Source organism: Pelodiscus sinensis, chromosome 16 (assembly GCF_049634645.1).
Source record: "Pelodiscus sinensis isolate JC-2024 chromosome 16, ASM4963464v1, whole genome shotgun sequence".
Classification (NCBI taxonomy): domain Eukaryota; kingdom Metazoa; phylum Chordata; order Testudines; family Trionychidae; genus Pelodiscus; species Pelodiscus sinensis.
This window is the reverse complement of record NC_134726.1, coordinates 30764114-30791159: the sequence shown is the minus strand read 5'-3', so window position 1 is coordinate 30791159 and position 27046 is coordinate 30764114. Positions and strand designations below refer to the sequence as shown.

At 54.0% G+C, this 27046-nt stretch overlaps 1 protein-coding gene across 6 annotated transcripts in view; it reads left to right on the top strand.

Moving 5' to 3' along the window:
- RADIL (Rap associating with DIL domain) overlaps positions 1–25922 on the top strand; it is a 91941-nt gene extending 66019 nt beyond the window's left edge. For all 6 annotated transcript variants that reach the window (XM_075899648.1, XM_075899645.1, XM_075899647.1 and 3 more), the window contains 9 exons: positions 1010–1122; positions 5273–5510; positions 11061–11233; positions 12259–12409; positions 14105–14295; positions 18172–18580; positions 19614–19753; positions 22630–22769; positions 23788–25922. In XM_075899648.1, coding sequence (XP_075755763.1) covers positions 1010–1122; positions 5273–5510; positions 11061–11233; positions 12259–12409; positions 14105–14295; positions 18172–18580; positions 19614–19753; positions 22630–22769; positions 23788–23896 — 1664 coding nt within the window. In that variant the 3' untranslated portion in view covers positions 23897–25922. The remainder of the gene's footprint in view (positions 1–1009; positions 1123–5272; positions 5511–11060; positions 11234–12258; positions 12410–14104; positions 14296–18171; positions 18581–19613; positions 19754–22629; positions 22770–23787) is intronic.
- Positions 25923–27046: the final 1124 nt, after the last annotated feature.

The window sequence follows — 27046 nt, the reverse complement described above, 5'->3', positions numbered from 1 at the left end:
ATGGGGGTTTGCCCCTCACTGCTCTGGAGACTGACTAATGGGCAGGGTGATGCTGGCAGCTAGGTTAGTTTTCCTGACTTGGAGCGAATTCAGGGAGCGGCAGTCACAGCCCTGGAGGCTGCTGCCTTCAATTCATCGGGGCTGTGACTGCCGCCTTACATTCATCCTGGCAATAAACAGGGAGGTTCAGCCTGGCCCAGCCAGTGTATCTGCACCCTGGCCCGTGCAAGGGAACAGGAGCGCTGTCTCCTTGGGCATTCAAATGGCTTCAGATGGGAAAGGCGTCTCGTTCTGAACCTCTGCCCTAAAAGAGCCCTCTTGAGCTGCCAGCTTCTTAAAGTCAAGCCAGACCCATGTTCCTTCAGCTTTAATTTCACTAGTGCAATGGGGACACCAAGTGGCCAGGTAGAGTAGTGCAAGTTGTGCATACTTGTGAATGTCCCAAGCAGGCATCTGCGACCTGATTTTTTTCCATTTGGGAGTGTCTGTAGGAAATAATTCAGGCATCCGTCCTCCTCCCTGCAAGCGTCTCTCCAGGTCTCCGAAATAGTCCTCACTGTTCGGAGACATCGGGAGACAGCCGTGTAAGTTACGCCTCCCAGTCGGGAATAGTTACCACCACATGCTGTTAATCAAGAGCTCTGTATATTGTATAGCGCTTTCCACCCAGCAACCGAATGCATTTTACCACTATCGCTAAATTAGGGATCGTCTCCTTCCTGAGAAAGCACAGAGGATAACTACCCCCCTTTTTGTGCTGAGGCACAAAGAAGCTGCGATTTGCTCGGTGGAAGAGTTAGGAACAGAATCCTAAAATTCTGGCGCCCAGTCCCACACAGGAACCACCAGCCCCCCAGGACAGTTCGACACCGGTCAGTGGACTTTGCATAATGAAATACAGCAGCACCAGTGGACTCGCAGAGGGACTGTTCTACTAAAATAACAGACCCGGTAGTCTGGTTTGGAGCCCTGTGCTCTGATGCGTTCCATTGCTGTCTTTGTCCTTTAGGTTCTAAGGAGTCTCTGTTCTCCTCAACCATCACAGCCAGCGAGGAAGCCATGACGGTCCTAGAGGAAGTGATTATGTATACTTTTCAGCAGTGTGTCTACTATATCTCCAAGGTACGTGCACCCCGAGTCCTCCCTCTCATTCCCACTAATGCATAGCCTAATCCAGAGGGCCCGAGCCAAGGGAGAGGAGGAGCTTTATGCTGATGGTATCTCACTGGGAATCAAAGCGGAGGCGGGGGAGAGTCTGTCAGCTGAGCACGTCCCTCTCCATCCTCTCTGGGACAGCAGGTTCTTCTTACTGCTGAGTTCTAGCACATACACTGGTTTCTTCAAGCCTCCTCTGTATTAAGAATCTCCGATCTCAAGGATGCAGTACTAGAAAGGCAGGCACCAGGGAATTTGACTTTCTCTGGCTTTCCTTAGTCTCTGGAGAGTAAATCTCAAGGTCAGATGTGACTTTTTGAGGGGTCAGAAATGATCAAACTGGTTGCTTTTTAAAAAAACACATAGATGATTTTGAGCGGCCCTTCACTTGCCCCAGTTGTTGAGCTGTTGTTTTCTTCTCTTACACCAGCTCCAAGAGCACTCAGCCAGAATCCAGACCCCACTGGGCCAGGCATGGCACACACATGTAGTCCGAGAGAGACTTTTCCCCTATGAACTTGCAGTCTAGACATAGAGCAGGAGACTGGCACTCAGGGGTGTAGGTGAAAGTCACAGCTCAGCTGTAGCCTTGCAGCCTGACCTTAGACTAGTCTTTTGATGTACCCTGTAAAACGGGGAGGCTACATACTCACCTCTCAGGTGGGGTGTGAGGATAAAATCCATTAAGGATTGCCAGCTGCTCGAATGCTATTTACTAATATGTATTCCCCCTCTCCCCCGTTACCATAGCGTGTAAGCACCTCATGATCTTTAAAAGATGCTACACTGAATCTAGACAGCAAACTGGGTGAGTTTTAGTATGATCACCCTGGCAGGTGATTTTCAGCAAGGGCACATCAGGCACCTTGGCAGGCATCAGTCGGAGATGTCCCTGAAGGATGAACAGTAGCATTGTTTCCTAGGCAGGCATTTGCTCACTGCAGTGTTCCCAGTGGTGAATGGCTTAGCTAAGGCTGCACCATCAGTATCATGACCCATCTTTGTTCTCCCTCACTCCTTGTAACGTTGGGATTCATTTTCCTTTGGATCAATGATAGTCACAGCTGAGGAGAGTGTTCCATTACGACGGAACATTTCTCTGCACGGCTTTGGACTCGGAAGCAACAGACCAGGATGTAGGCAGCCAGGAGGAAATGAGTAAGCCACATATCAGCAGAAAGAGTAGATGGGAATAGCTCGTCCAACCGTCCTCAGCTGGTTTGCGATTTACTGTACAGTATAATGAGTATAATGAACTGATTCATGCACATGATGGAAATATGCCTTCTGGCCTCTCTCCATTAGGCCTCTTGAGGGAAACTTTATTGCAAGGGCTCATTAAGGTGCACGTAACAGTGTGTGCAGTGTGGGCACAGAGAAAGGCTGCTTGTGTCTGCAGGGCGGGGACTTGTTTCCATTGAAAGAGAAGTTAGACTTGCCCGATGACGCTGCCTTTCTGCCAGCTCCCTCTGCCAGGTCTGGTGATTACAGATGTGGCCTCCCACTGGGACATGGACTATTTTTCTTCTTGATTCTATTTGTAGCCCTTTTCCTCCCACCTCTGTGGAAAGATTGTCCCATTATGCTCCCTGCCTCTCCCTCTCTCTGATTGGTTGACATTCATCCTCTCGCATGTACATACCTAGCAAAAGCTCTGATTGGACACTGCTTTTCAATCTTCCTGATTTGCATAAAGGAAAGAGTCTCTAATTGGATACTTCTTTTGTCTTGTGCCTTTTTTTTTCATAGCATGTGTCATGGCTCCTTCTCCACTCTGGCATAATAAATGCAGAAGTGGGGGCCAGCAAGTGTACCCCAAAACCTTATCTACTAGGCTTTGGTATAAAACTTCCCCCAAAATCTTAAAACCCTAGATTTTGGGAATAAAACTTCTGCTGCCACCACCCAAATATTAATAACGAGATTAGGGGAAAGATCATTTGGGAAATCTCATCCCTAGAATAAAAATCAGGGCAAACAATTAACCAATGCCAGGTTAATTAAAAGAAAAGAGAAAACTTTTATTGTTACAAAAATATTCCTATTGCAAGCTTAATGATTAGACAGGAAGGTAACAAAATATACTCATGGGCTACGTCTAGACTGGCATGATTTTCCGGAAATGCTTTTAACAGAAAAGTTTTCCGTTAAAAGCATTTTCGGAACAGAGCGTCTAGATTGGCACGGACGCTTTTCCGCAAAAGCACTTTTTGCGGAAAAGTGTCCGGGCTAATCTAGATGCACTTTTCTTCAAAAAAACCCTGATCGCCATTTTCTCAATCGGGGCTTTTTTTGCGGAAAACAAATCAGAGCTGTCTACACTGGCCCTTTTGTGCAAAAGTTTTGCGCAAAAGGACTTTTGCCCAAACGGGAGCAGCATAGTATTTCCGCAAGAAGCACTGATTTCTTACAGTAGGAAGTCAGTGCTTTTGCGAAAGCGACGAGGAGTCCTGTGGCACCTTATAGACTAACTGAAGTGTAGGAGCATAAGCTTTCGTGGGCAAAGACCCACTTCGTCAGATGCATGTAGTGGAAATTTCCAGAGGCAGGAATAAATATGCAGGCCAGGATCAGGCTGGAGATGACCAGGTGGATCCAATCAAGGAGGATGAGGCCCACTTCTAGCAGCTGATCTGGAGGTGTGAATTCCAAGAGAGCAGAAGCTGCTTTTGTAGTTAGCAAGCCATTCACAGTCTTTGTTTAATCCAGAGTTGATTGTGTCAAACTTAAAGATGAACTGTAGCTCAGCAGTTTCTCTTTGAAGTCTGGTCCTGAAGTTTTTTTGCTGCAGGATGGCTACTTTTAGATCTGCAATTGTGTGTCCAGGAAGATTGAAACCTGTAGGGGAACATTTCAATCTTCCTGGACACACAATTGCAGATCTAAAAGTAGCCATCCTGCAGCAAAAAAACTTCAGGACCAGACTTCAAAGAGAAACTGCTGAGCTACAGTTCATCTTTAAGTTTGACACAATCAACTCCGGATTAAACAAAGACTGTGAATGGCTTGCTAACTACAAAAGCAGCTTCTGCTCTCTTGGAATTCACACCTCCAGATCAGCTGCTAGAAGTGGGCCTCATCCTCCTTGATTGGATCCACCTGGTCATCTCCAGCCTGATCCTGGCCTGCATATTTATTCCTGCCTCTGGAAATTTCCACTACATGCATCTGACGAAGTGGGTCTTTGCCCACGAAAGCTTATGCTCCTACACTTCAGTTAGTCTATAAGGTGCCACAGGACTCCTCGTCGCTTTTGCAGATTCAGACTAACACGGCTACCCCTCTGATACTTGACACCATGCAAGGCAGTGCTTTTGCAGAAATTCAAGTGGCCAGTGTAGACAGCTGGCAAGTTTTTCCGGAAAAGCGGCTGATTTTCCGGAAAAACTGGCCAGTTTAGACACAGCCATGGAGGAATTCCACCATAGGCTAGAACTTAGTTAAAAAAAGCCAAACATCTCTTAAGCAGTGCCAGATATCAGGTCCCATTCCCCACACTTAAAACAATAAAACCTAACGAAACTATCTAAACTTTACCCTACTTTCAGAAAGTGAAGAATTATTTCTTGGAGAGAGAGACATGTTTGTCCCTCTCTGTAGCTGCAGAGGACTCGCCCAGAGAGACCAATTCCTTTGTCCCAGTTTGAAAGTCCCACCTACATTCCTATTGGCCACTCCACCTGGCTAGGTGTAGTTAACCCCTTAATCCCCAGGCTGCTGGCTAACCCTCATAATCACGACAGCATGTGTAATAGATCTTCAGTTACCCAAGTGGGTGCACAGAACTGGCATATTTATTTTACTTAATAGCTACAGTACTTTGTATCTGACATTCCATGTGTTTCTCCTGACAGAGACCCTTGTCGGGTGTTGTATTAGTGCTTATAGACAGGGCTGAGCAGGCTTGCAGGTCAGAAGGGGTTAATCCAGGAGGGGGCCAAGAAATATACCCTTCTTTGTTTGAGAATAGCAAGGTTTGAACTGATTATAGGATCACGGAAACAAGCAATTCTGAAGACCTGTTTCAGTCACTGGCCAGTGCGGAATTGCTCCCCACAGTAAATCTCCAGCGACTTGAATCATGGCTGTGTTTATGTCTTATCTTTTCCCTGTCCAGTCTCTGTACGTATCTCTGCCTGCCCTCCTGGAGTGTAACCCCTTCCAGAGCGAGGGTCAGGAAGGTTGGCGGGCATCGCCCCAGCTGCCTGAAGAAATACGCAGAATCGTGTTGATCTACCAGGCTGCTCTAGACCTTCTCCACCAGTACGAAGTGCACCCTGAAATAGCCTCCCAGATGTTTGCCTACCTCTTCTTCTTCTCCAACACGCTGCTCTTCAACCAGCTCATGGACAAAGGTGTGTGAGACATTCGTGGGAGGGGCAGGCCTTCTCCCAGACTGCCCTTGAATACTTTGTGTGTATTCATTAACCAAAGCGAACAGACCTCAAATGCCCCAGTATTGAAGCCAGCTAGACTAGGGGATGGGAATTGGCCACACGTGGGGAGAGATTTTACAGCCTCCATTGGGATGTTTTAAGATTTGAGGGGCTTGGACACACCTGGAATTCAGCATTCTGCAAAGGCGTCTTACTACTCTGGTCCCTAAATTTGTAGTAGGCTATTGAGCCGGTGCGTAGTTCATCAGTATGGCCCCACTGCCAGGGAGGGACGCCCAGACGGATACGGACAGCAAAGCAGCCAATGTGTTTCCTTCCGGGGATAAGGATGCTTTAGAACTTAAGGCACTGTGTCCCTTGTTAACCGGTGCCATCAGAGCGGTGAGTAGGAGTGTCACTTGCAATCATTCCGAGCTCTGCTTCTGCCCCAAGATTTGGGGGCAGGGAAGAGAGAGAGAGAGAGCACAGGCATTGGCCAGGCTAGTAGCAATGAAACTTATGGGAGCTAGAGTCTGGGCAGGGCTCAGATACACCCACAATCGAGTCCAGCCGCTGAGGTCTTTGTGACTTTACTCCCTTGCGCTGATGGACTCCATGATGGCAGCCTGTGCTCTCTGCTCTCTAGGCGGATGATTGGCTGAGATAACAGCTTAGCACCAGTTTTAGCTTCTGCTCCCTTGGCTTGACTGTGCTTTACTCTCACTAGCACGCCCCAGTCTGCTGCCGTTATCGATAACGCTCCCTTACCCCCATTAATGCCTTGGGTGTTCAGGGTCATACGTTACTCCTGGGAAAGTGTTCAGCCCCTCTTAGCTCCCCCGCCCAAGTAACGTGCCACCCCTCTCATCTCTGGCGCGGGGGCCCATAAAACGTCTGCCATTTTGATGCCAAGGGGAGGATGGTGGAGTTTGTTCCCCAGCACTGCCTGATTACTGTGCATTATCAAATGCTGCACTCTGCTTCTTCATTGTGGTGCAAATCTGCTCATTAATTAATCCTAATTACCTCCGAATCCCAGTTGGGCTACAGCACATGTGATACCTGTATAAACTCCAGCTTCATGGCTTTACTGCCCAGAGTATTGCAGTTTATACGATATGAGTTGGGATGCTTAAAGAATTAACCTTATTTCCCACTCAGCTCCTGTTGGCTGTGGATTGCCATAATCACAGCTCCTGTTGGCTGTGGATTGCCATAATCACAGCTCCTGTTGGCTGTGGATTGCCATTCTCAGCAAATGGGAGCTATGAGAAGTGGTGCAAACCGGGACACTTGCCCCTACAAGCTGAGACCCAGAATTTGAAATCCCTGATCTACACTATGTCCCCCTCCCCCATCGATCTAAATGATGCATCTGAAGTAGACGTACTTACCACGGTGTCTTCCTTGTGGTAAGATTGGTGGGGGCAGTTCTTCCATCAACTTTAACTACTCTTCTTGTCCTGGAGGAGTACTGGAGTCGATAGGAGAACACTCAGAGGTTGATTTATCGTGTCTACTAAATCGATCACCGGTGTATTGATTGCTGCAGTGGTCATCCACTGTGTACTGAAGACAAGTCCTAGGATTCTAGCCCCAGATGTTACCACAACACAGATAATAACATCAAGCCTCTCTGAGGTGGGCCAAGGCAAGAGCACTCCATAGTGACCCCAAAATAACAAGAATATAAAACTACCTTGGCACACATCAAACAGCTAAAAAACTTGGCTAACTGATTGGTCCCAAAACATAACTGGAAACAGGGAATCATCATTCATGGAGTCTGTTTTCACAGGGATCCTACAGGATCTGTTCTGGGCCTTAAGCTGTTTAACATTTTTATCAATCACCTGGAAGAAATCCTACTTCCCCTATAAGGGTTATAGCTGGCACAGAAGTTGAGGCAGTAGTAAATAACAAGGAGGACAGGTCACCAACACAGAGTGATCTGGATTGCTTGGTAAACGGCATCAATGTAAATGTACACGTCTTGGAACAAAGGATATTGGCAATACTTCCAGGAAACAGTGATTCTGAAAAAGATTAGGGGGTTGGGGTAAACAATCAGCGGAACACGAGCTCTCACTGAACCACTTTGGCCAAAAGGCTAATGGGATTGTGAAATGTATCAACAGAAAAATCTTGAGTAGAAGTAATTTACTTCTGAATTGGGCACTGGTACAACTGCTGTTAGAATATTGTATCCAGTTCTGGTGCCCATCCTTCAAGAAGAATGTTGATAAATTGGAGATAGATCAGAGAAAAAAGCCACTAGAATGATCGAAGGATTAGAAAACCTGCCTGACAGTGATGGACTCAAGGAACTCAATCTACTTGGCTTGACACAGAGAAGGTTAAAAGGGGTGACTTGATCACAGGCTATAAGGGTATATCTACACTAGCTCGTTAATTCGAGCTAGGTAGGTAAATCAGGCGACCGGAGTTGCAAATGAAGCCCAGGATTTAAATATCCCAGGCTTTTTTTTGCATGTTCCCATCCGGTCGCCATTTTGAAATTTCACTAGCCCGAACTAACTGCTGCGCGGCTACACGCAGCAGTGAAACGTTAATTTGAACTAAGTTCTTAGTTCGACTTAACTGTTACTCTTCCATGAGGAGTAACATGAGGAGTAACAGTTACTCCATGAGGAGTACTAAGGACTTAGTTCGAATTAACGTTTCACTCCTGTGTGTAGCTGTGCGGCAGTTAGTTCAGGCTAGTGAAATTTCAAAATGGCAACCGGACGGGAACATGGAAATAAAAACCCGGGATATTTAAATCCCGGGCTTCATTTCCAACTCCGGTTGCCTGATTTACCTACCTACCTACCTCGAATTAACGAGCTAATGTAGACATACCCTAAGGGTCCACCCCAGAAACAAATATTTAATAATGGGGTCTTCCATCTAGCAGAGAAAGGTGATCCATCAGGTGAAGCAAGACACATTCTGACTAGACATTTGAAGGTGCAATTCTTTGACAGTGAAGGTAACTAATCATTGGAACGACTTACCATGGGTAGTGGTGGATTCCTCACCAGTGACAATTTTAAAACCAAGGCACTATGAATTATTTTGGTGGAGTTCTGTGGCCTGAGTTGCCCAGGAATTTGTGTTCTTGCTGCATCATGAGAACAGCGAGCATGACACAGAGGCTACATCTAGACTGCAGGCTTCTTTTGGAAGAAGCTTTTCTGGAAGAGATCTTCTGGAAAAACTTCTTTCGAAAGAGAGCGTCTACACAGCAAAAGCACAACAAAAAAGCAATCTGCTTTTTCAAAAGATAGCGTCCAATCAATGTGATTACTGTGTACTGAGTGGCCACCAGGGCATCTGTGCTTTCTCCTGGAGGCCTCTTCTTTTGAAAAAACACTCTCTTCCGTGTCCGCACACGCCTTTTTCCAAAAAAGCTTTTTTGGAATGTGTAGAAAGAGGTTTGCCGCCATCAGAAAACCCCTCGGTTCTTTCAACTTTCTGTCGAAAGACCGCAATAGCAATGTGGGTGTATCTATTGTTTTTCTGGAAAAACACTGCAGTGTAGACATACCCTGGAGTGTGGTTCGTGTGCGGCATGTCAGGAAGCCTGGAGAACATTTCGAGGGGGAACATTGAAGGGTTATCCCCAAGCCTGAGGTCTGTCCGCCAGAGTGACGTTTTCCATACGTCCGTTGGGATGGCAGGAGGAGCAGTTAGTTTTGTGTCCAGGAAGTGGGGGCTGTAGCCATGCTGTCACTGCAGCGTAAGGCACAAGGTCCAGGGGGATGACAGGGAATTAGGACCTGGATGAGGTTAAATTAGACCCAGGGCTAACAAACTAGAGCCCTCTGCTACGTCCTGGCTTCCGCCTGGTTTAATGAGCATGGGCCCCATCCTGCTCTGAGTGAAGTCCATGGCAAAGTGGCAATGGACACTCTGGTACAGGCCCAGGCCCAACACCTAGAGCAGAGATGGGCTCTACACCCAGAACCAACTTCCTCCCAACCGGCAGGGCTCCCATCGGGTGGGTGGGTAGAGTTGTGAGGAGAGGCTCAGATTCTGGATCGCAGTGGAGGGGGGGGGGGGTTCAGTAGCTCTTAGTGTGGGGGCCGTGGGTGCTGGAGCAGCCCCAACCACTGTTGTTTCTTCCTTTTAACCGGAGAGCCTGCTTCCCCCCCCCCCCCACACACACTCCACCCCACCCCACTTCCATGGGCCCCAGGCCAAGGCTTGCTCGCTGCCTATTGCGGACAGCATTAGCTTGCAAATATCTGTCTCTGGAGTCGATTTCCTGCACGTGGGAGCTGATTAGAGCAGATCAGAGTGTGAAATCCTGCCGGCCCCTCGCCTGGGCCACGTTGAGAGCCATGCTCTGCCTGTGGGCTCTCGGAGCGGGGCCTGGCCCTAGGCTCCCAGATCCCGGGGGCAAGGGAAATGCTGGGCCACCCCATGCCCCATCATGGGAGCCAGGCAGACGAACCTGGCGCTGGCTCATGAGAGCCTGGGTCTGAGCCCTGCCACCCGGCATCTCTCGCAGGGTCCACAGCTGCCATTTCGGCTGCCCCAGTTCTCTGGCCTGGCTTTACCCGGGTGCAGCTAAGGAGGGTCTGGGGAGATGAGGGGTCCAGCTGGTGGCAAGCTCAGGCCAGGCATTAGCTGGCAGATGACACAGAGATTTCCCCAGGCCTGCACTGCACGGGGGAAGAGGACAAGGGCTTTCTGGAAAGCTGCCTGCCTTGCACAGCCAAAGCAGGCAAATTGGTTTCTGGAGGCGGAGGCACACGGAGGTGGAGTCAGAGCCACCCCACGGACAAAACGAGCTCTGAGAGAGCCTCCTGGCGGCCCAGCAGAGATCCGGGGGCTGGGGAAGGCCGTGGCTGCCGGTGACGAGAAGTTGATTTACATCATAATTTGAAAAAAGTGTTTCTTCCCGTCACCGCAGCACCAGGTTTTGCTCAGCCTGCCAAACACGAATCCGCACCCATCTGCAATGTGCTCTCTGCACAGCCCCCGTCACGCACCCAGCTGCTTCAGAAACCACACTCACGACACGACTGAAATGCAGCCACCTCTTGGGAGAAGACTGGCAGACAGCACCTTGTACGACACTGTGGGGGCGCCAGGGCGTTTTGGCTCAGGGGCTTATGCAGGAGGCCCTGGGCTCTCTCTCTGGTGTCCACACGGAGCAGGCAGAACCTCACTTCTCAGGGCTGGCGTTTTGCTGTGCCCGGCACGTGCTGTCGGCGCAGGGCAAGCCTGAGCTTCTAGGCAAGGTTGGGCGCTGCAGCACCCTACTTGCAGGCTCTGGTCGGGGAGGGGCTGCTCTCTGCCAGCCAAGGGCATAGGCTGAGCGTGCTGGAGGCAGGACAGAGCCGTCTGACCCGAAGAGCCAATCGCCTACGTGCTGTGCCTGTTCTTGGAGTGGTTTGGCACCTGCCTTCTGCACCCTGGCGCTGTCTGTACTGCGGTGGGGCTGGTGCAAGGCAGGTTAACCCCCCCCCCCCCCCCCGAGTGTGGTTGTTCATCTTCTTTCCCCCGCCTTGTCCACAGGCTCCGCCTTGGGCTGCTTCCAGTGGTCGAAAGGCGTGAAGATCCACGCCAGCCTGCGGCTGCTCCTGGAATGGGTGCGGGGCGTGGGCTTCGGGCACCTGGCCGAGCAGTTCTTCAGCAGGCTCTCCAGCGTGGCTCACCTGCTGGCCATGCCGAGCTCCCAGCTGGCGCAGGTGAGATGTGCCTGGGCTTCCTGGGCCAGGTGTCGATGGCCTTTGGGGTCCAGGTCCTCGAGGTTCAATGGGACTCAAGTGGGGGGTCTGGGCCCGTGCTCCTGCAAGTGGCAGGGGAGCGCTTGTGAGTTCATGGGGATTGGTTGGGAGGCCACTTACTGGATGGGGCTCCCCGAGCCTGCGCTCCCCCCCGCTAACTGAGGGGTCCTCTCCCCAAGGCAGGGAGCCAGAAGGAGCAGAGTCTCTTTCGTAGGCAGCATCATGGGACATCAAAGGCCTGCTCGTCAGAGCAGAGGGTGTCGATGGCATGTCCCCGACACTGGGCCACGGCGGGAGCTCCCTGAGGTCGGAGTGGAAGGCAGGGTCCCTCCAGGAGCTGAGAGACTCGGATCTGTTTTGTGTGCTGCTGGGGGAATTTGAGCCTTCCCGCCGCACACGGTGTCGCTCTCGCGCTGGGCCAGGCTTTCCAACGCGGCCTCCCGAACGGTGCCTCCGGGGGGCACCTTTGCAAGCTGCAGGCAGGGAACGGCTCAGTTGCCCCATCGTGCATGCCCATGCGCACTGGCTCTGCTTGCAGAGCTGGGACAGCCAGTGGGGAACATGTGGAGTAAGGGGCCGAGTTGCGGGATGGATTTGCCCACAAGGCTATTTTCCAGGGACACCTTGTTTCAAAGCCAAGCCTTGGGGACAGAGCCTCTCCACCAAGCTCTGCCCCCATTTTGGCAGGGAGCAGCAGCACGAGGCTGACCGGTGGGCGCAGGCTTTCTGGGTCTTTACATCCTGGCCTGGGCGTGGTGAGCGGCTCACATGTCAGAAGTAGCATGAAGCAAACACAGGGCTGAACGCAGCGGTGCCCTGCCTCAGAGCGGCAGCTGTCCCTTCACTCATCAGGCCGCTTCAGGGCGGCTCCCTTGCTGAAGAGCCATGCTAAGCTCATTCCCACTGATAAACCAGCGTCTCTCCCCACCTTGCTCTCTGGGCACTATCGTGAGGCCTCCAGCCTGGCGCTCTCTTTCTTTGCTCAGATGACCTGGCCACTACTGAGGGCCGAGTTCCCCGCCCTGAGCCCCGCACAGCTCCATCATGTCCTGACCCAGTACCAGGCAGCGTCCGACGTGGGGGGTGTTGTGGCCTGGCAGCCCTGGCAGGATGACGTCCCTGCAGCCTTCAGGACAGGTGAGTGCACAGCGCCGGTGCTGGGAGAGCAGGCTGCGTTGCACCCGGCGGGTGATCTGGGCAGGTGATTAGGTAGTGTCCTGTCTCCCCCGCATGGCTGACGGCCTGTGAAACCTGCACTAGGACCCAGCCCAATAAGCGTCTCTCTCAGCCCTGCCAGTACAGGTTGGTTGTCCTGAGCTGGGCTGGTCCCCGGGCGTGTTTTCATTGGGCGTGGGATCTCCTGGGCCTGGCAGAGGTTCCTGCGTGACGATGGGACCTCTGCGGCCTGTAGCACGAGCGTCTCCTCAAAATGCCCAGAGGCAAAGGGGGTTGGGGCTGACGGCTGAGCCGGGACTGACGGGAGTCAGGGGGCATGTCCCACGTGTGCTGCTCCACCTAGACACGCCGCCGGAGCGGGGGCTGCAGTGTCGGCCTGTACAAGGAATGGCCTGAATCCGGTTGGAGCCCCTCTCGTGCACTTCCGTGCAGGCTGGGGGTTGGGGGGGGGCTGACAGCATGGAGCAATCAGAGTCGTCCCCAACGACTGTTGTGGTGCAGAGGACAGGAGACTCACCGGCTGGCTGAATGGTGGCTGCACGCTGTGCTAGCAATGCCAGTATCGGTCAAACTCCCGGCCTGGGGGCCAGTCCCAGATGGAGTAATTGCACAATCTGGCCTGGGACTTTGTGGAGGACGGGCCGTCCATTACTGTCCTCCAAAACCCACCCCTTCCCGTCATCACCCCGCCCCTTCCCCCCATGGTACCCTGAGCGCACAGCTTCCTGGATCACTGGAGGGGCCTGGCACTGTGTGATGGCAGCAATTGTGCCCCCCTGCACTTCCCACAGCTTCCGCTGCCACGGGGAAGTGGGGTGCAGTGGAGCAAGTGTGTCCGCCCAGTGTGCTCTGCTTCCCCCACGGCTCCTGCAGCCATGAGCTATGGGGGGGATGCCACTGCTGTCTCTATGCAGTGCCAGCCACCCCATCCCCGGTGATCCCCAAAGCCACATGCTCTGGGGACGCGATGCCATGGGGGGAGAGGGTGAGGCAAAGGCAGGAAGGGGAGGGCCTTGGGGGGGTGTCCAGTAACGGACAGGTTCCCCTGAGAGTCCTGGTCTACCTTGCCCAATCGCTCCGGCCAGGAGTGTGAGACCCCTGATCTGTGGTATTTATATCCCCTCCTCCCCCGCCATATAGCTGAGCACCTCCCAGTCTGTAACGCTTTGGCAGTACTCACCCTCTTTGTACAGGCCAGGGGCGGCATGACGCTGTCTCTCCCAGAGGCAAATGGGGGGGGGGGAGGAGGCATTGAAGCCGCTCTCTGAAGTCCCAGGTCGGCCCCCTAACCACTAGCTCATCCTTCCTCCATTAGACTGCCCCCCCACCCCCCACACATACTGGGAGTGACACGAGAGGAGCTGCAGTCTCAGCACTTCCCCCTGCTCCCCTTGGCCCAGAATCGTGACCGTGGGGGCCGCAGAGAAGGGAGACAAACAGGACACGGGGAAGCGGGTGGAAACGGATCACGGAGCTAAGCCGAGCGAAGGCGTTGCCTAGCGCCCTGGCTCACTGGCACAGGGGAGCCAGTTGTGACCTAGAGGATGCTGGGATTGGGCCCCATGCACACACTTGGCTTGCAGGGCTTGGCCAAGAGCAATGGCGGCGGCTCAGGTGAGTCCCCTACCCACCTCAGCGTCCCTCTGTGTTTGGCAGAGGAGGTGCTGGAGTCCTTCGATAACCACCCGCCCATCGTGCTGCCGAGCGGAGGATTTAAGGTGGACTTGGAGGTGGAGACGCTGGACGAGAACGTGTACCGGCATCTCCTGTACGTGCGCCACTTCCTGTGGAGTCTGCGGAGCAAAAGCCCCCACGCCAGTGACCTGCCGGAGCCGGAGGCCCTGAAGGTAGCACTGGCAGGCCCAGGGAGAGCGTTGCTCCTGCTAACCCCCTTGCAGGGACATCAGAGATCCCTCGGCCATCCTGCACAGACCTGCCACCATCTCCCCATCACCTTTGAGTCCCGGGGGAGCCTGCATCCCTGCTGGACCACCCTGCCCCCTGCTGCCTCCTCTCCTTTGATCCACACAGCTCCCAGCTGCTCCCTCCGCATTGATCCCATTAGCCAGGAGTTACTGATTCACACGTCCCGTATTCTAATCCCCATCATGCCTGGCAGTACCTGAGCCAAGCCAGCACGAACCTTGTACGGTCCCTGGGCAGTGGCTGACATTGCCACGTCTTCTGCCACTTCCTGGGGCTTAAACTTCTCTGAGCCTGTGACAGAGTCTCCACAGGGTGGAAGCGTTAGAAGCAGGCACTAGACAAGATGCAACCACTGGTGACTCAGCCAGAAGATGCCAGGGCCCATCGGTCAGGTGAATTCTCTCTGATTCTCTCCTGTGGGATGCCATACATTGGCCTGGCGGTTTCTCCCAGTCCCTGCAGAATTGCAGTTTCTCCCATTCCCCCATTGCTGGACCTGCAGGGAATCGTACTGTAGAGTACTCTGCTGCCCTACTGAATTCCACGCCTGGAGGCTCATCGGCACAGAAGTGGGGGAGACCCTCTCTTTGCAGGATGAGCCCCTGGGGGAAGCCTGCATTGCTGCATATAGCTGGGATCCTCTAACCACAACCCCCCGCTGCTGCAGACCCAGGCTGGCCCTGTGATCGTGGTAGCCAAACCAGCGGGGTCACCCAGGCCCCAAGGGCTGTGAACCTTTGGCTTTGCAGCAGTCTCAGAGCTGACTGGAGCAGTCGCTGCCGCCTTGTGGGCCGGGAAGCCCTACTGAGCGTCTAGCTCTGAGGAGAGGGGCCCGCAGGCTGCCCTGGGGGATTAGCCGCTGATCCCCGGGTCTGGAGGGGGCAGGGAGGTGTGGAGAAAGGACTGGCTTGTTTCCACAATCTTGTTCGCGAGGCGGCGGAGGGAGATGCCATTTTGCAATGTGGCCTTGCCCTCCGCTCTTGGTCCTCCCCACCCCCTTACGCCCCGTCTGCAGGTCTGGGTAGAAGTGGGCCATACAGGTAGGGTTGCCAGGTGTCCGGTTTTGAACCAGACAGTCCGCTATTTGAACTTTCTGTCCAGGAAACAAATTGAGAAAATACTGGACATAGAAATGTTCGGTATTTTCTAATTAAGTAAGTTTTATTATTATGAGTATCAATACGTAGTTGCGCACCGCCTGGCTGGTAGATGTGCTCACGCTGCATGAGCGTGTCTACCAGCCAGGCAGCATGCAACTATGCAGTAGAGAGGAGGGGGGTGGGGGCAAGGGCAGGGGCAGGGGTGGGGAAGGGGGCGGGATGGAATCCCTGGGGCCGGACTCAACTGTGCGCCCTGCCAGGACCGTGCATGGGATAGACAGCACCCCAAGATCTGCTTGCTCCCAGGCCAGCCCCGCTCCCCGGTTCCCTCCAGCCAGACCTGCTCCCCCCAACCCCCTCCCGGCCAGCCCTGCTTCCTGCAGGCCTGCTCCCCCCTCCCAGCTCCCGGCTAGCCCTGCTTCCTCCCTTCTCCCCCCCGATCTCCCCTAGCCAGCTCTGCTCTCCCACAACCCCCTCCTGGCCAGCCCCGCTCCCCCCCAGCTGGTCCCCCACCCCCCCATCCCATCTGAGATCACGGGTCCGGTATTTTTTTGAAACCCATCTGGTACCCCTACGTAGGGGGTGACGGTAGGGTCTGGAGCAGGCCCCTCCCCTCAAGGGGTGTAAGCAGCCTGCCCTGTTCTGCTGCCCACACACAGGCACTGGTGGGGTTCCAGGTAATTAGGTGATGGCTGTGAAGTGCCGTCAGGGCTCAGTGTTACTGCCACCCCTCCCCTGCGGGACTCCACGCCGCTGGGGAGTGACATGGAATCTTCCCCAGGCGACAGCGTCCCCTTCAGCTTCCCCTGCCTCTGCCTGCGCAGTCCCAGGCCCTGTGAGCCCAGCTAGCTCCTCCCCTTTGCCCTTGTCTCCACGGCCATCCCGCCACTGCCGCCCTTGGAAGCAGCGGGCTGTTGGAGCGAGCGGAGCTGTGGCAGTACGGTCTGGTGGAGGGCTAAGGCAGCACCAAAAGGGAGCATCTAGGCAACGTGAGCACGGGGTGGGGGTGGGGGTGGGGGCCCTGCCTGGTAACATGATGGCCCCTGTCTCAGCCGGGAGAGGCCTTCTTCTGTTGCTAGGGGAAGCCAGGCTGCTAACAACACATGGGGTACCACCGCCTGCAAAAACGGAGAGAAGAGAATCATGAGCTGCAGGTTGGGAGCTGGGAAAGGAAAGGGATTCCCCACCCCTGCCCTCCTATAGACATGCGATCTCTCCGGTCCGTGCTGGGACACAAGGGCTACGTCTAGACTGGCATGATTTTCCGGAAATGCTTTTAACGGAAAAGTTTTCCGTTAAAAGCATTTTCGGAACAGAGTGTCTAGATTAGCACGGACGCTTTTCCGCAAAAGCACTTTTTGCGGAAAAGCATCCGTGCCAATCTAGACGCGCTTTTCCGCAAAAAAGCCCCGATAGCCATTTTCGCGATCGGGGCTTTTTTGCGGAAAACAAATCTGAGCTGTCTACATTGGCCCTTTTGCGCAAAAGGACTTTGCCCAAATGGGAGCAGCATAGTATTTCTGCAAGAACACTGACAATCTTACATGAGATCGTCAGTGCTTTTGCGGAAATTCAAGCGGCCAGTGTAGACAGCTGGCAAGTTTTTCCAGAAAAGCGGCTGATTTTCTGGAAAAACTGGCCAGTCTAGACACAGCCAAGGGGTGAATCTCAGGCATGTCTCCACAGGGAGACATACTGGTATAATTATACTGCTAGGCTATGTCTACACTGGCAGCTTCTTGCGCAATAACTCTTCCAGAAGAGAGCGTCTACACTGGCATGTGCTTTTGCGCAAGAGCATTCACGCCACTGTAGATGCTCTCTTGCGCAAGAAAGCTCTGACGGCCATTTTAGCCATAGGGCTTTCTTGCACAAGAAATTCATGTTGCCTGTCCACACTGGCCTCTTGCGCAAGAACAGTTGCGCAAAAGGGCTTATTCCTGAGCTGGAGCGCCAGAGTTCTGGCGCAAGAAGCCCTGATTTCATACAGCAGAACGTCAGTTTACTTGCACAAGAACACATGGCCAGTGTAGACAGGCAGCATGTTTTTGCGCAAGAGCAGCCGCTTTGGCGTAAGATCGCGCCAGTGTAGACACAGCCCCTAGTGTTAGTAATGCCCTATGGGAAACCCTTTCCAGAGAGCCTCTTTCCAGTGTAGCTCCTAGGGGCTGGCAGATGTCTGCATGGAGCCTTCTACCAGCGTTATGATGGTGGTAAATTGCCCACAGAGACAAGCCCCTGATTGCTAAAGCTTTGGGACCCATGGGTGTACCGAGAAGAATCCAGGTGTAAATCTGCACCTGTGGGCAGATGCTGGGGCGAGGCACCTTCCTGAATAGGGCCTCCCGCACGGTAGGGCAACGTTAGAAAAGCTGCATTTACCAGTGGGCCGAGGGCTGTGATCAGGGCAGGAGAAACTCCAGAGTCTCTGGCTGTCTCTACCACGGCATCCTCCCTTGGCCCTGGACAAGTCCCTTCCCATCTCTGGGCTCTGCTTTCCCATGCCGAGGGGCTAACAGCACTGCCCCGACCCCCAGGAGGGGTCACACTGCAGCGTGCAAGCCCTTTTGGGGAAAGGCCCTGCGGACTTGCCACCTGTGCTGGGGATACAGAAATGGCACTACTAGGCCATCTCCCCCAGTGGAGGTCAGATACCAGAGAGCCAGGCTAATGCTCAGTGTTTGTCTCCCTTTAAAGAAAGAAGTGCCGACCAGCCAAAATGCCCCCGAGCTGACCGAGAACGCCCGCCCCTTGCCAGCCCTGGGCAATTCCTTTGGCCAGGTGAATCACAGGCGCCCAGGAAGCTGTGCTGAGGCTGAAGGGAACCCTACGCTCCCCACGGACAGGAGCAGGTCCCCCAGAGACTGCTACGCCAGTGAGACGCAGCGCCCAGAGAAACACCAGCATCTGCACCTGCACAGCAGCCTGGGCAAAAACCACTTCTCCAAGGCCAGCGTGGATGCCTCCTGCTTACTGACTCCTCCCAACACGCCGCTGAACTTCGACCCGGGGAGCCCGGAAGCGCTACAGAGCACCAGCTACGGGAAAGCCAACCTGGACGTCAGGAAGGATGGAGCCAATGGCACCAAAGCCACCACCCCTGAAGGTACCCATGCGCAGACTCTGCTGGGTTCTGTCTGGGTAGGTTTTGTCCCTGCTGATATCGCTAACGTGACACACTCAAAGCAAAGGCACGGGAAGGGAGGGGCGTGCTGATTGCCCACAAAATTGACGGTGAGAGCCATGCGCGCCCATTGGGCCAGTCCCAGCGCTGCTCCAGGGCAGTCAGCACACCCTGCGAATTCTGGGTACGCAGGCGCAGGTAGCGAAACTGCCCTAGCCTGGGAGCCCAGCTTGGCCATGACAATCTTGCAGCCCACTGAGATGGAGGAGGGCCCCTCACACGCCCCACTCACATGCCTGGGTTGCCCATCGCTGAACTAAAACCTTCTCCCAGAATCAGCATGAGGGCGACACGTCACCACCATTGGAGCGGCCCCTTTGGGCTTTTTAAGGCCCCCTTCCCAGCCTGGTGGGAGAGCTCCCAAGTGCTTTCTCCAGCCATCCTGTCCCTCACAGGCCCACCCATCTTATGGCCACTGTGGGACATTCTAGACTAATGTTTACCAGATGGGGACACCCTGCAGCCACCAGTCTCCTTTCTAGGCCAAACCCCTCAGTGGGAAGCATTTTCTGCCATTTTCACTGTCTGGCCCCAGCTGCCTCCTGCTGCCAGGGCCAGTGCTGACCCACTGGGCCCCCAAAGCAGGAATATTATTTGGAACTCCTGCATAACACAGACTAATAACAAATAGGGGACCCCCCCAGGAGTTTCCCAGGGCCCTATGCAACTGCTTGGTCTACTTCTGCCTAGCACCTGCTCTGCCTGCTGCACTCCTTGAGTTAAGTGCTGTGGCAAGAGCAGTTTGGCCAAGCCCAAGAAAAGCGACTCCCCGCCTGACGGATGAGCTGCTGCCAGGCACGGAGCACTCCAGGGAGCCCTGCTAATTCACTGCGTCTTTCAGCAGCTTCCGCTGCTGGTGGGGCAGGAAAGGGGGAGGCTCCATGTGGAGACACAGGCTGGGTTGGGTCCTGCAGAGTATTCCTCTGTCCCCTGAAACTCCATCTCTTTGGCCCAGCATGTTCTCCGCTGCCCTACGACTACCCCACGCCCGCTTCCTCCAGCCGCAGCTCAGCCACGGATGACTTCTGCTACGTCTTTGTGGTGGAGCTGGAAAAAGGGCCCATTGGGCTGGGGATGGGACTGATTGACGGCCTGGTGAGTACGCTCTGCCTCTGTAGAAAAGGGCTCTCGCGGGAGGGAATGCATGACAAGATGCTGCAAATGGACCTGGAAAGCTAAGGCCGCGTGTAGGCCCCATCGCTAGCCCAGGCATCTTTGCGGTTGCTTGGATTCATCGCTGGCGGGGAGTGGGGAATGCAAGTGCTACAATCATTCGGATGGAGCCCAGTAAGGACCCAGCTCTCTGATACCTCCTAGCTCAGTGCTACCTCATATCAAAGCTGGCCCAGGGCCTGTGAAGAACTGACGGGATCTCCTAGGCCCAAAGCCATCCTAGAGTCCACTGCGGATGGAGGTTGCAAGACTAAGCAAGGCCTTTCCTGCCCCACCAGAAGTGACGTTACGGAGGCGTGAAATGGTTTCTCATGCCAAGTGCTTTTTCCAGCCATCCTGCCCCTCACAGGCCCACCCATCCTATGTCCACGGTGGGACATTCTAGACTGATGTTTACCAGATGGGGACACCCTGCAGCCACCAGTTTCCTTTCTAGGCTGATGGGAAACCCTTCCCTGAGGTGCTTGCTTGAGTGCAAGCAAAAAAGTCGCAAGAACGTCTCTGCTCTCATGCATTGGGGTTGCGATCTGGGTTAGTGCAATGGGATGCTAACGGGGACCTTGCCCAGCAGTAGAAAATAAGGCTTTGCCCACAGGCCTGATTGGATTTCACATGCACTGAGGCTTTGTCTGCAGTAGGGCTTTTGCTGGAAGAGGCAATGCAAATGAAGCGCTGATTAGCATATTGCCATGCTTCATTTGCATAATCTATTCCGAGCCATTTTGACGCAAGGGGTTTTTGTGCAAAAACAAGCAGTGTGGACATTTCCTAGATAAGGATCTTGTGCAAAAAGGGGTTTTTTTTTTTTTTTTGCACAAAACGGACATCTCTACACTGCCTGTTTTTGCACAAAAACGGCTTGGAATAGATTATGCAAATGAAGCATGACAATATGCTAATCAGTGCTTCATTTGCATTGCCTCTTCCAGCAAAAACTGGTAGTGTAGACATAGCCTGAGTGAGGGGCCTTGGTTTGATGATTATCCTTCTCCTGTTATTAGAACAGAGAAGGGAAGTGTGACTGGCAGTCTCCTCGCTCCACCCGGGTGCACAGGGGTGAACCACCCAGCCTGCTACTAGAACCCCCTGGAGGTCATAAGTAGCAGATCATGCCAGGACCTCTTCCTCCTTGCTCTGCAGCAACCTTGCTTATCCTGGCATCTGGAGAAGTTTGGCCTCTTGGTGCTGCAAAATTCTTGGGGTGGCCCACTAGCCTCCCACTGAGCACAGAAAGGAACCGGAGCACGTTCTCCGCATCTTCTGCCTGCAGGAATGCATCAGCTGGGGGAAGTCACTAACCCTCCGTCTCCCCCGGTAGATGATGGGGACAGACTACACAATCTAGTTCACACACACAACTCGGTTCAGTCCTTTCTCTTGCAAAGTCATCTGCACTTGGAAACCGTTCTATAGCAGGGGTCTCGGTCTCCTGGCCCGCAAGCCATCTCCGGCCAGAGCGATGGCACGATCTGGCCTGGGAGTCCCACCAGGGGGGAGAGGGAGGGTGCGAGAGGGAGCCTGTGGCTGCAGAAGCTACAGGGAAGCAGAGCGCACTCGGCAGGCGCGCTCACTCCGCTTCCCTGCAGCTCCTGTGATGGCAGGACGAAACTAATGGACAGTCTGCCCCCGCCACCTGCCAGGACTCCAGGATTGTGCCTGCAGGCCAGGAGTTCGAGACTCCTGCCCTATAGGCACTTGTCCCTTGCTAATGTAGACTGTCTAGACCAGTGTTTCTCAATCTTTTTTGTATACAGTACCCCTTTTTCAAAAAAAGAAAAATTATACGTACCGCCAGTACCTACAGTTTTCAGACACACACATTTTTTTTCTACTATTGCAACACATTTCTTTAAACAACTTAATCGTAGCCAGGTGGACGATAACATTTTGGGTTGTAAAAAGTACAAAAATAATAAAGCGCTGTAAAACTTAAACCAAAAATTCAGTTTTCTCCAAATTTCATTTATGTTGACGTACCCCCCATACTTCCCTTGAGTACCCCTAAAGGTACTCGTACCACGAAACACTGGTCTAGACTTCAGTGTGTTACTGGGAAAAGATACGCAAATTGTGAATGGCAATTTGCATATCCTTTTCAGCTTTTTTTTTTTCCCCCGGAAGAGGCTTTTCCAAATTTGGCCCATCTACACGGGGCCAAATTTTGGAAGAAACCTCCTCTTTTGGAACATCCCTTCTTCCACATACAGTGAGGAATACGGGGATGCTGAAAGAACACGTCCACTTTTTCGGAAACTGTTCTGAAAAAGCAGACGTGTTCCTTGGACCTCCGGTATCCCGGAAAAGCTCCACAGCGTACACTTAGCCGTAGATTCAGCTCTCCCAGCGTTAGGAACAGTGGGAGCCTTGCCAGAGCTGGGGCACTGGCTGCTACAGGCGGTTAAAAAAGCATCCACCGGCTGACCCGTGCAGCGCGATGCATTTTCAGAAATGTTCAAGTCCCACTTTCATAAGTGACTCATGCTCAGGAGCGTGGGGCTCTTGAAAGTCAAGGCCCTCAGTCCACCCACCCCCCGTCCGGCAACTTAAAAAGAGAAGACTGTGGCACTGAGTCGCTGAGCAGCTTTTGATGAGGGCACCCAGTGTCACCTAGGCCTGCGCCAAGCAGGCGTTTTTAAGTTGTGAGTGGAATAGATTTGGCAACCAACGGCCATCAAGGATCCCCTCCTGACCGACCCAGAGCTGTCAGGTCCAGCACGCGGCATAGCCCTGTGCCTCGTTCTGCATGCAAAGCCAGTCCCACTGCCACCATGTTACTGACCGCTGGTCATTGTTGACAGCACACCCCTTTGAACTCTCCTGGCATCTACATCCGGACCCTTATCCAGGACAGCCCTGCAGCCGCAGACGGCAGACTCTCCATTGGAGACCGCATCCTGGCTGTGAACGGCGCCAGTCTCATCGGGGCAGATTACCAGAGGTAAAAGATAAAGGGGGTGGGAGGTTGCTTTGCAGGCGGTGAAGTATGTGGCCAAACAGCAGGGAGACTTGGCCCGGCCCCGAACAATACAGGAGAAAGTCATCGCTGCGCCCTTCACTGGCTAGCAGCAGCAGGCGTGTTAAACGGTCCCGTCCCTGTCCACCACCACGCCAGCTGGTCTGACCTGTCGAGATAAGCCCCCAGCTGGTGCTGCTGTGAAGAATGGACCAGGTCCATTCCATTGGAAGGAGCAGCAGCCCCTGAATGCCTCTGCAGTTGCCGCGGCCCTTCCAAACCCAGGTGTGAGCCAACAGCTTGGCCTGGCAGGAAACGCTTGTTTGTCAGAAGTGATGTTCCTCTGTGGGGCCAGGGCCAGTGTTGCCCTCCTGCAGTGAACAAGGATTCCAGAGGAGACATAGCGCTGAACGTTGGGTGCATTTCTGGGGCGCTCTGCTGGGGGGGGGTGTGGGTGGGGGGGGAATAGCAATTTGTGATGGGAGCAAGTAGCAGCCGTGTGTTGAACATGACATGGCCCTCAATGAGGTGGGGGGGGGGGGGACAGCTGGCTGCAGTCCAGCTCCACACTCACTTTATGCTCCCTGAGGACAATTACAGCCCCCACCCCCTTCCACGCCTCCTGGCTTTCTCTGAGGTGAACGAAGACACAAGCAAGCTGGACAGCAGGCGTGCAGGGGGGAGGGGAGAGGGCAGAACCTGACGGCGAGGGCGCTGGAGCAGGCGAGAGCAGCGTGGGAGGCAAGTACCAGTAACGGTAAAGCCCCGGCTGCAGTGAACATCAACAGCAGCTACACAGAGCAGCTGCACCCGCCATGCCGGGCGCTTGGGACCTTGTCTCTAGAGCCTGCCTGGCGCTCGCTGGGCCATGCGACCCAAAGGGAGCGTGGGGGATGCAGCAGAGGGATAGTACAGCCAGGCAAACCCTGACTAGAGGCCCTGCCAGCACCGGGCGCGGGGGTGTGGCATTAACCTCGCTGGTCCTGTGGTCTGCTCTCCCCAGTGCAGTGGAGCTCATCCGCTCGGGAGGGACGAAGCTGCGGTTTCTGGTTGCCAAGTCGGACATGGAACTAGCCAAAAAAATCAGCTCCAGCTCATCCCCAGCCTCTTAACGCCCACGCGGGAAGGGCCTGTCCGTCCCCTGCAGGCGGCGCTGCTGTCGTGGCCAACTACACGAAGCCTGGTGGGACCAGCAGAGACTGTCCCTGGACCAGGGAGGAGCCGGTATGAAATCGCCCCAGGCCAGGACTGGAGAACTCTTCTCAATTTGCTTTTCACGCTGCTGGGCGCCTGTTCCGCTCCGCCAGGATCCCAGAGCCATGGTGCCGAGGGAGAGTGGGGGAGGGGGTGTTACAGTCCAAACACCCCTCGCTCACAGATATATCGCATGGGCCCCCGTACAGCTGATGCCCTTCCCCCGGCCAGCCCCAGCCCTCTGCTCAACTAACCACCCCATGCACCTCTCTGCAGAGGGCAAAGCTTAGTCCAGCTGGTCCAAGTGCTCTCAGGCTTAGGCCCAAGCTATTCCGCTCCTCGACACTCGGTGGTGGTGGGCTGAGAGAGGAGCTTGTCTGACTGGAAGTGGGGGCCCCAACGGCTGCTCGTACAATGACCAAGTTGCCTCTCTCAGGCGCCTGGGCGATTCTGAATCCCTAGGGCTCAGCAGAACCGTGTTGGTTAACGTAGACCACACCTGCCCAGAAACACCCATTACCAACCCCACACGGCTGCTTTGCCTGGAACAAGCTGAGGTTCGGCGGCGGCTGGGCCGTGGCAGAACATCACCCCCCCCACACACACATCCTGGATTCCAGAGGCTGGGGGTGTTTCAAGCACTAACCATGGACAGAACAGTCTGGGTTCAGGAAATCACCGGAGGGTAGGCGGCTTGGCAGGAGGGTGCTGCTGGAAGAATCCTTCTTTCCTCATCACCATCCCGAAGCCGTGAGAGAGCCACTCCCTGCTCTGGCCCTATAGCGCAGGGGATCTAGTGTTAAACCTTCCCTGGGTTACGGAACTTCATCAGCTTCCATGACATTTACTGGCTGAGAGTCTGTCACCCTGGAAGCCCACAGCTGAAGGCGAAGCCCCTGTCCAGGGTAAACAAATGCCACTTGCTTTGTAGAATGCTCACAGGGGCACACCCAGCCCTGAGTTCCACTATACACAGGCATGGCTGCAGCCCAAGCATAGTAGCTGCTCTTACACTGTCTCTTTGGCTGCATGTGCAATGACCTAGCATATGCAGGGGCAAGTCCGGGCTACTGGAGAGAGACAGAGGCTAGTAATCTCTTTTGGTGGACCAACAACAGGGGGGTAAGCGTGTGTGCATGGGCTGGGAAGGGCACTGCTAACTACAAGGTTGCACAGACAGTTTAGCACGTATTCTAACCATTCAAGATGAAGGGACCTGTTAACAATCCTGTATTCAGAAGACAAAGGGAGTGGGGGTTAGATTGTTGGACTAAGCCAGACATTCTTAGCAAGCCGCCTGTAGTTCATTAGTAAGCAAAGAAGTAACCCCTCCCCAAGAAAGATAGGGTCAGACTTTTGTAGCTGGACTTGACTGTAAGAAGACATAGCAGCAGTTGGATGGCTATTAGTCAGGCTGCAGGCTCCAGCAAGAATGCAAATCTAAATAAGAGCGTCGCTGAGTGAGGATGCCAAATCAGAGGTGATCTTAGAAAGCGTAGCCACTGCTGTAACGTACAGGCAGAGCCGGGGAGTTACTCCACTGGCCTGATTCGGTCTCCCATGCACCAATCCATTCCAGGGGCTACCCCATCTTCTGCATACCTCCGTGCTCAGAAGTGCCTGCTACTGACAGGCTGCTGATGTTAAACAATGTCTGGCCTTGAAACAGACATTCTCCCTTTTAGGAAAGAGTCACAGCTTCAACTGCTTATTCCCGAGAGCCCACACAAAGCGCTCCGCTCACTCCGGCCAGCCGCAAAGCCATGAGACTGCTCTACCACGTGGTGAAACGTCTGAATTGCAAGAGCATCCCTCAAGGCTGTTGCAAAAGAGCAGCTGAGTGTGTGGTGGGAGAAACCCCACTCTTACTCCTGCACTTTGAAGTCAGTGAAAAACCTCAGGCCAATCACTGCAGTGGGCGTTAACCCGCCCGCCCAGCCCACCTTGCAAGCTCTCCAGGCTGACAGAGAACACCCTCTAGTCTAGTGCCTGGCTCCTGTGCTGCGGAATGCTCAGACCAGCTGGGCTAGGCCAACTGCACCAGTGACAGGACCTGACCTTTAGCTGTGACAAAGCAGGGAACTGCAGAGCCTGCAGGAAGGCAGCTCATGTTGCCTTATTAGAGGTCAAAAGAGCTTCATCTTCCTCCACTGGGCCCTGGAGGCACCTTCCCCACTCGATGGCCCTGCCAGCTGAGGGCTGCCGCGATAGGCATAAGAACTGCCCTTGAACTTCCAGGGGATCATATCCCTCCAGCCCCACTTGTCCCAACCCAGGGAGCTAGAGCCTGAGTTGGCAGCATGACAAAGCAGGCCCAGATATGGCTTGATCCAGCAGCACCAAAGCAGGCCTCACACGCTGCTCCCCAGCTCTGTAGAACCCCCACCCTTGACCAATAAGGAGAACAGCATCCCTCACCCCTTAGGAGAATCAGCAGGATGAGAGGCACCAAGCAACCATCCCCCAACTGGATTTCACTCACAGAGTAAGCACTGCATACTCTGCTACACGTTCCTACGGACTGACTGCCAAGTCAGGTGCCCCTGGAGGGCACATACCAGCAGCAGAAAGGGGCATGATCATTTCCCCATTCCTGTTAGAGATGCACACTATTACCATGGATACCGTTCTAGTGCAGCCACAACGCTCGGTGCCACGTTACAGGGCTGCTGTGTTCAAGGAGTTGTGCTTGGTGTGAAAAATAAACTGGATCCAACCAAGTCTGCGGAAGCCCCATTCTAGTGGCAGTGGCCTGGAGCCTGCTTAGGCCTTGCCTGGTTCAAGTTGAATGTAGAACAAAACAGGAGCAGGGCAGGGCCTAGCTTAGTTAAATCATTCCTATGAGCGGGCTCAAGTCATTTCCTGGCCCCAGGACTTGTCTTCTTGCACTAGGCACCTGTTCCAGGCAGAGTGCACAAGAGAGAAGAGCAAAGCTGGCGGAAGGACCAGCAGGACTCCCCACCATGCACTCAGAGCAAAGGAGAAGGAAAAGTCGTCACTGGCTGATTAGTCGGACAGGACAAAGTGCCCTTCCAGGGACTTGCTTTGAAGAGGGCCCTCTGCGTTTT